This window comes from Meleagris gallopavo, chromosome 7, assembly GCF_000146605.3.
Source record: "Meleagris gallopavo isolate NT-WF06-2002-E0010 breed Aviagen turkey brand Nicholas breeding stock chromosome 7, Turkey_5.1, whole genome shotgun sequence".
Classification (NCBI taxonomy): Eukaryota; Metazoa; Chordata; class Aves; order Galliformes; family Phasianidae; genus Meleagris; species Meleagris gallopavo.
In genome coordinates this window covers 31,971,955-31,980,850 of record NC_015017.2, presented here as the reverse complement: position 1 = coordinate 31,980,850, position 8,896 = coordinate 31,971,955, and the positions used below count along the sequence as shown (strand labels likewise).

The window sequence follows — 8,896 nt, the reverse complement described above, 5'->3', positions numbered from 1 at the left end:
GGGGGAAAAAAAAAAAAAAAATGGTATAAGAAGCAGCCTTCAGTATTTTGTATCAGGAATAAATTTTTCACATCTTTAATAAGCCAGTGAATAGAACTTATTATTATTTTTTTTTAATGAAAGTTTAGATGAAGTAGAAAGCCAAAGATTTGCCTGTCCTCATTGTAGTCACAAAATATATAAGGCCTCTGCTGAAACTAGTGAAAGTTTTGTCTTATCCAATAGTAGAAACAAGAAGCATAGAAATGAGAAGAATACTTTAGCTATAGTTTTGTAGCCCTGATATTTTACCTGCTCAATACCCACTTTTATGAACAGAGCTGCACTGCTTGACTGTTCCTTCAATCAATCTCCTCCCTTTAAAGAGACTAAGTTTCCCAGAGCCCTTTAAATGCATACAGTTGTCAGACCAGTCTCTACTTCGTGCTCTGCTGAAACGCTGTCTGCTTTCTTATAAGCTGTTGGACGTAAAACACCAACATTTAGGTCCATGTGATACAGTAAATGCAAAAATGTTCTTAAGGTGCCAAAGTGTTTTAACTTCTTTCTGCTGGTTTTCTGTGTATGAAATCCAGGGTGTTCCAGTTTATGTATAAATCTTTGTTGTCACTGCTTATATCATAGGACTGCTGAATACATCCCTCTTGTTTTAATCACCTGTTTATTGGTGGTAGTTGTAGCTTTATTAATATACTTGAACCACTTGTGTTTACAAAGCAACCCGAGCTGCTTTCACTCTCAAAATCCACTCTTTGGAATAATGTGGGGAACAAAAAATCTGAGAGAAAAACTGCTGAGAGAAGGAAAGCATGATTAAAGCTTGATAATTTCTCATCTAGCACTTCTGAAACAAGGATGAAACTGGGTATCCCAAAACGTACACGAAATACTCAGTTTCAAGTCCATTCCTTACAGTGGACTAGATGATAATCTTTTTCTTTCTCACCCAGCATCTAATTTTTATGCTTTCTAATAACCAGGAATAACTCCTCAGGAACAGCTACTGTCAGCACAGGTAAACCAATTACCATTAAATCTGCCCTTTTCTTAAGGGGAAAAAAAAAAAAAAAGAACAAGAAAACCCACACAACTTTCCCAGGTATCTAAATGTCTCTCCTCTTTATCACCTTAAAATGTCATGCTAAAATCTCCAGGAGGCAAATGTATAATGTTTACAACACGTACTCTGTGCAATTTCGTATTGTCTTCAAAACTTTCTGCAAGAAGAAGGTTATTATTATTTTTTTTCCATGTGTTATGTACAATTTTACTTATCTCTTTTTTTCAGTGAACAATAAGAACTAAGCATACAGGAATGCAGAGAAAACATAGCTCTTCTGTCATTACTTCCTGAATCAGTTTCCATGCCATAAGAACAGATTCCACTAAGAAAGGCTGTGCCATGAACTGTATTACACACCAAATTTGAAACCTCAAGGAAGCAGCACAACGAACGACAGAGAGCATGGCTTCATTTGTAACTTAAGGAAATGAGAAGATAAGAAGGCAATCAGTAGATATTAGTAAAGAGTCTTTAAAAAAAAAAAAAAGAAGAAATTCAAAAAGTGTCAACAGAAGTTCACTATTGTAAAAGTAGAGCAAGAGGTTCCAAAATTCCAAAATTAGTATAAATGCATGTATTTAGTGTCCACTATCCACACCTCTCATTCTGCTCTTTGGCTGCATATATGTCAAATATAGGAAATATTATGTGGCTTTCAAAAGAAAAACATTATGAATAAAGACAATTATGTTCAAGAAAAAAAAAAAAGACATTCTTTTGATTAGAAAATAAGACAGATCATATATATGAGGACAGAAAATTGCCTACATCCACCCATTAAGTTTTACTGGCAGGTCACTAAAGTAAGTCAGTATCGAGACAACAGCAAGAAAGAATACAGAAATGCTCTTATACTGCCACATCAAGATTTCTCAGCTATCCCACTAAGAAACCTGCAATTCCTACATAGATATATGCACTTGAACATCTGCAAAATTATTATTAAGACCATTTCTTGTATTTTTTTCCAAAACTAATTGTAAATTTATTATAAGTTTGTTATTTAAAACACCTCTTGCTGACACCAGCTAATAACTGAGTGATGCAGCTCAGTTTTTTAATTAAGCAATTATATTTTCAGGCCCCTGTTACTGAAATTAAACCTCAGTGATAGCAGAAAGCTCCAGAAGGGGACAAAATGCGCTACAGTTTTGTAAGGTTGGTATATTTGTAAAATAGCAGCAGGTCCATCTAAAGCACAACTAATTCAAAGTCAACAAAGGTTACTGTACATCTTATATGAGCTGCAGACAAGAGCATTCTCAGGCTTGGAAGGCAGAATTCTCTAGAGACTTTTGGACTGGGAAGTAGGCTCCAGCTGCTGGTAAGGACCACCAGAAACTTCACATCCATCTTAAATCAGCTTCCTCTATGAAGCATTTGCATTTAAAATCATAAAAAGAAATCCAAACACCAATAACAATCCAAATCCCTCCACAATGCATTGTCAGTAATTCCTTTTGAAAGAAGGAACAGAAAATGATCCCTCCCATGGCAAAAAGTGGAGACTTAAAACATCACTGGGAGGCATTCAGATCCTATACTGATCCCACAGTATGTAGAACAAAATAGCTTATAATTCAGATTATGTTTATGGACAAAGCTGGAGTAGCTTCAAGGCCAAGCCAGTTACCCTAGATCAGTGCCATAAATGTTATTATATGTGAAACAGCTGCGAGATAAATTCTTTCATATCATACATAGGTATAGTTGTACTTTCAGCTGTCTCACTGTTGAAATACAGTAAGCATGTTGTAAACACAGGTTTTCCTATTCATAAAATGCATTTATAACTCTTAGTTGCATATGAACAAGTGGCTCCTTGTAGCTGAAGTTCATAAAAAAAAAGGCAAAAAAACAAAAAACAAACAAAAAAACCCCACATCACACCAAGACACATGGGAAGAACCAGGATATCCAACTTCAGGAGCAACACATATGAAATATTCCTAAAAAATGACCTTGGTAAACAGGGGAAAAAAAAGAAAAATCACTAAGCAAACTTAATTAAAAAAAAAAATAACTGCTATTAAGAGAACAAAGCAGTATCAATGATCCGTTAGCATGTTGTTCACAACCTTTCACTGCAGCCTTCACCTCTCTCCTATTTCTCCTTTTCTTTTTGGAATTATCCAAAAGAAATCTTCCAAAACCTCTTCAAGGAAATAGTCTGCAGCCACAAGATTTTGTGCTAATGAAGCTCAATGATTGTGAAGCCAGAGGTCGAGAGTACATTTTCTATGTCTGGGCTGAATTTGAAATTAAAAGTGCTGCTTGGTTTAGATCCAAGGGTGAGTAAGGTGAGGGGAGGAACAAACTTCAGTGGAAAAGTTTACTAGAAGTAAAAAAGAATGAATATGGAGAAATGCTACAAACTTATCCAGTTTGTGATGCCTCCCCAATCTTATTAGTACTGACTGCAAGGCAACTCACTGCGTTAATTTCTTCTTTGGTAACTTTTATTGAAAGGCAACTAGTCAATATAAAATTAAACTAAACAAAGGAAAGAGGAGAATGCCAGAGTGACATAGGTGCTGTTTCTGTTCCAGTTGCTGACTGACAACACTGCCATCCCTTAACATGGTTTTATTTAGTTATTACAACCATCTCTCTGTAAATGACACTTAGGATTATTTAAGATTATGTTGTAATCCTTTTAATCCTCAGTGCTTTAAATTTCAGGCTAAACACCAAAGAGCAAACTAGCACTTAGCAGAAATATTTAAAGCATGTGATTTGAACATAAATCTTCTTTTATTCACCACTCCTCTGATGAAGACCTAGTGTATCACGTCATTCAGCCAGTGAGAACAAACAGCACAGTATCTCACTGCAAACTGCTACATGTAATGCTGTTTCTAGCCAGTTCTTTTCCTTGGTGCTAGCTAGAACATCAATTAAATAAATGAAGTAAAATCAGAAGGTTATATTTTATGACACACGTATTTTTGGTTGCTCTCGAGGAATACTTGTAAAAACCCTAATAAGTTCATCAAGAACAGAAATAGAATGCATGCACAAATTAGATAGTGTGAGAGGCAGATCAGATTTATCCTGTTAAACAGGGAGTAGCTCAATTAAAACGAATAGAGTAACGCTGCTGAAAACCTCATGATCAAGACCAGAAACCCAAATCTTCCTGTCTGAATTTCATTTACTTGCAGTTTCCCCTTTTTTTTCCCTGCATCGATCATGTTTCCAATTAATTTTCTTTATGATACCCCTATACTCCATCTTCTTGTTACCATCCATTAACTGTCATCGGCTTAAATTTTAAATTCAAGATTTCCTTCTTTTTCTTCAAGCCAAAATCACAGTACTCATTTCCTATTTCTAATCTATAATTCATGAACTCAAATTGAGCACCCAGGCTAAATCAAACTCAAAGTTTTGCACCTACATCTAGTGCAACACATTAGCAGAAAGCAACATTTCTCTGTTTAAAACAGAAAATGTTTTATTGTTCAGAAAGTAATGAAGCAAAAAACAACCATGCTTTGGAGATAAAATTATACTTATTTCTGAACATCCCATAGTTAGTCAGTTAATGTATTTAATCAAATATTAATGCTATGCATCTATATTTAGGTTGGAAAGAAACAAATAAACCACAACAAAAACCAAAACCGTCCTCATTCTTTTCATTTGAACAAATTATGAATGTTGACATATATTATCAATCGTATTCCTATTTGTTAGGAATAGGTAGAGCATCAGAAGCTTTTTCTGAAAAATTCATTATCCAGGTACAAACTGACCTCTTCACTTTCAAACTCGCTTTGGATTCCCTCCAGACTATCTCATAAATCTTCTCTCCCTCTCTCTAGTCCCCTTCCCACTCTTTCTGCTCGTGTAGCACCAGTCTCCCTCAGCCCTTTCCCAAAATGTCACCACTGCTGATGCCAAAGCCTTCTCCTCTTTCACTCTTACCATCTGGCATTATCTTCTCGTAGCTCTCTGTCTAAACAATGCCCCATCCCTTTTCAAAATGTGTCTTAACATATGTCCTTCCTCTCATGCTTTTACTTCTTAATGTCTCTCCCACTCACTTATTGGCTTGATGAAGACATGTTTTAATGGGTTCAAACAGTAGCACATGAATTTCCTTTCTCACATTATTCTGATTCAGTGGAGTTACACCTCACACTAAGAGAAGTGAGAAGAAAATATATTGCAAAGTCTTCACACAACTAGGTTGGATAAATCAATAACAGAGCTTCATTTGTCTTTGCATTGGAAAAGTATTAGCTTAAAAGAATCACCCCTGCAATATGCATTTTCAAACAGAAGTTTTGCTTAATGCAAGAAGAGAAATAAACCCTAGAAGCTCAGAAGACTTGTCAGTATGCTCAGGGGGTTTCAGGAGTGAAGGCTAAGGTTATACTTAATCACTCTGGAAGTGAAAAAGCTGAGGATTGACAGCAAAACCAAAATATTTATTCTAAAAATACCTAGGAAATGACAAACCTCTAAGTGTTGTTTCAAGACAACTGAAGGATATGGGGGGTACAGAAGCGTAATTCTGTCTTGGAGATGAGGAATATTTCTAAATATTGCATGCACTTTGGAAAAGATGGCTAGAAAAATAAACCTTGAAAAACTCTCTGTAACACCAACTGAGCCAAAGAGGTTTCTTCTCAACAAGATGTGTATGATCCCTTGGGGGTTTTTCTGTGTGTAGTGATTAAATCCCAGAGCCAGGTACAGTTTCACTTGGTGATGATGCAGAAGGACTATCCAATAACTAACAGTATCTTGACCCCAGCACGTTTGCTTCTATGTCTCTCTTCCCTTTATTATTTAGATTGTTAAAAAAAAAAAAAACCTTCATGTTAGAACTATGGGAAACAACTCAATTCATAGAGAATTATATTTTGATGTGACTTGATGCAACTTCCAGTGAAAAAGAAATCTTTCTAGTGATATTCATAGGAACAGGATTATGTCGAAAAACTGAAAATGTTACACTGAACTCTTTTGGCTTCTAGATCCCAGAGTGTTAACCTTACAATAACACTCTTCTAATTCTTTCATCTCCTAAGGCCTTGGTCCTACCTTTCAATTTAACAGATTTAGATGTAGTAATTAAATAATATTATTGCCATCAATGAAGAATAGACCAATGAGAAATGTATGTATTTCTATGCTGGTCTTGACAGAAGCAAGCTTATACCATGCTCCACTCCCCCTCCAGAAATGAACCTGGGTCATCACTGTCTGAGCACCCTGAACAGCAATAAAAATAAACAGAGTAACCACACTGTGTTGGAGCAATGCTTGTATAAGCAGTTTGAAGAAGTTGTGTTTATGGAAGTCCTTTGGGTCAAGATTCTAGGCCTGAACTCCAAGCAATTACCTACTAAGTTTTAAAAACAAATTGAATATAGAGCATTAATCAATAAATCAACAGGTTCTCAAGTGTTTAGGAAACTCAGTCATCAGAAATCCTTCCCTTAGAAAAATAGTAAACCGATGCTTGATAAAATGTTACACTCCTATACTAGCAGGAAAAATGCTGCATTAAATCGGACTCCAGTTATTTAAAACCGAGGAAATAAATCCTACCTCTTAGCTTAACAGAGTTTATGCTCAAATGAGCAATGAAATGCATGCATTGCTTCTTACCTGAAAGACATTCTTTCTGCTGGATTTCTCTGGGGTCCACTCAATGCGAGCACCACACAAATCCACACACTCAGGTTTATATCCCGGTTTCTGCAAAGGAAAAATTACCCATGAATATGACCTGACTTTCCGCAAATGGACAAGATCATATAAATTAAGAATAGATCAAGTTTAAGTGAAAGACTATTGTTGTGAAGCTTCTGGCATTACTCAGAAGAGTTCATTGTTCCTTTGTACTATTAGATAACTATTCTCAAGGTGTTAATTCAGAAATAAGCTTCTTTGGAAGAAGCATGCCTAATTTTAAACGTAGTTAGTTAAAAACTAAAAATGTCTAATATACAATAGATCAAAACACAAATGCATACACACACTGACCAGAGTTTTTTTAATTGCTTACTTTTCAAAACCTCATGAAAAGCCATCACATTTCAAGATAATGCTTTGTGGATTTTCCAACTGCAAATTGAAACTGATGAAGCTGGAAAGGACAGAAAGTAGACAAGAACGTACATTGTGTCTGTAAGACAAGCTATCTCCTTTCTCCAAACAAATTATCATTTCTAGCTCTAAAAAATGAAAGCTTCAAGGACATGTGTGACACCCAGAAAGAGCTCAACACATAAGGGTAGCTTCATGTAGCGCTACTTCGATGTCAGCTCGTGCATCCCTGAGCAGCATAGCTCTGCCTCCCCAGCTCCTCCATATGGATGAAAATAATTCAAAGAGCAGTTTTTTTGGTTATTTTTTTTGCCTGTATCATTTATGTTCTGGAAAACTGGTGTAAAGCACAGTATAATAATCCTCATTTACCATCTAAGCTTCTTCTCCAGAGACTTTGCCTGTGCAGCAGTTTCAGCAAAACCCTTGTCATTTAGAGTAGACTTCATAGGCTAGGTTACTAAACTTACTCCATTATTCTTATGACATTTTACCTTAAGAAAAATAAATAGCATTGGCAACCTAATAAAAGTTGCAATGGCCAGTGCAGCATCAACCACATAATCAGTTTTCCAAACACAGAGAACTGAATTTCTCTGATGTTGTTATTAAAGGCTAAAAGTAATGTGTGTTCTGCAGGATGCTTTTGAGATGGGTGGAAAAGGATCTGTTTAGGTTAAAAGAACCAAAGTAAGAAGTCCTGGTCAGATAAATTGCAGTCAGTCATAATTCAGCCATTTCTCCGTACTGGAATTGTAATTATGGTCTCCATTTGCCAAACCATAAAACTACCACGGTTCAGATCCTCTAAAACTGAGGGTCTAGTGTACCTTTGTTTCCTTTTTATTATTATTTTTTTCTTTACAGAAAAAATATGTTATTCAAAGCAGAAAGATGTTCTTGTGGCTAAACCACTGGAAGAGGAGGGTTTGGACTTTTTCCCCAGCTCTGCCTCAGACTTCCTGTCTGGTCTCTGAGAAGAACTTAACTTTCCTAAATTCTAATAGCAGATCAGAACAACAGTACTGATATTTAATTTTACAAAGGTGTTGTGAAATTTTATGAATTACTATTTTCAAGGAAGAAGCGATCAAGTAAAATAATTATCACTATTAGTAAAAGCAAATAGGGAGGAAAAAAAAAAACCTTCCAGTGTTGTAGTAGCTCACTCTGCTTAGCCAAGCAACAGCTTAGGAATGCTTCCTCCTCAGTAACTCATGGGACAACCAGATGTGCTGCTCCATAACCCTCCCCACACACAACACAGCCTCATAAAAGTGGGTCAGATGGGTTTCTTCCAAAACAAAAACCAACCAACCAATCAACATGGAGTCCACCAATACTTGAACAAAGAAGGCAGCTTTATTTAATCAACAGAAAAAGTGGCGCGATTTCAGAAGAATACAATGAGCTGAAAAGAAGCAATTCAAGCATAGACAAAGAACCAGGAAATAGTTTCTTGATGATGAAGAATGCGGGGGCTATAGAGTGTTATTTCCCTCAGGAAAACTACCACAGCATCACACACTGAAGTGAGAAAAACAATAGAAAGCACATCCATTGGTGGAAGTTTTGCTGGACAGAACGGTGAACCCCAGAGGATTTTACCATCTTTAATTTCTATGACCGCAAGTAGTGGTAGAAGCTGAACTCCTGTGTGTTCAAGTACATACAGTTTGCGGCTTTAAACTGGAGTTCGTTTACTGCTCTGGTTCTGTAATCAGTAGAAGAAAAGGGCAAGGATATTGATCTCCCTTTCCTCAGGGT

General features: G+C 36.2%; 1 protein-coding gene across 1 annotated transcript in view; it reads right to left on the bottom strand.

The window, feature by feature from the left end:
• Positions 1-6,637: 6,637 nt before the first annotated feature.
• The window catches only part of ARHGAP15 (Rho GTPase activating protein 15), a 98,539-nt gene continuing 96,280 nt past the window's right edge, over positions 6,638-8,896 (bottom strand). The window contains exon 6 of the mRNA XM_031554316.1: positions 6,638-6,778. Within this exon, the coding sequence (XP_031410176.1) occupies positions 6,653-6,778 (126 nt within the window). The 3' untranslated portion in view covers positions 6,638-6,652. The remainder of the gene's footprint in view (positions 6,779-8,896) is intronic.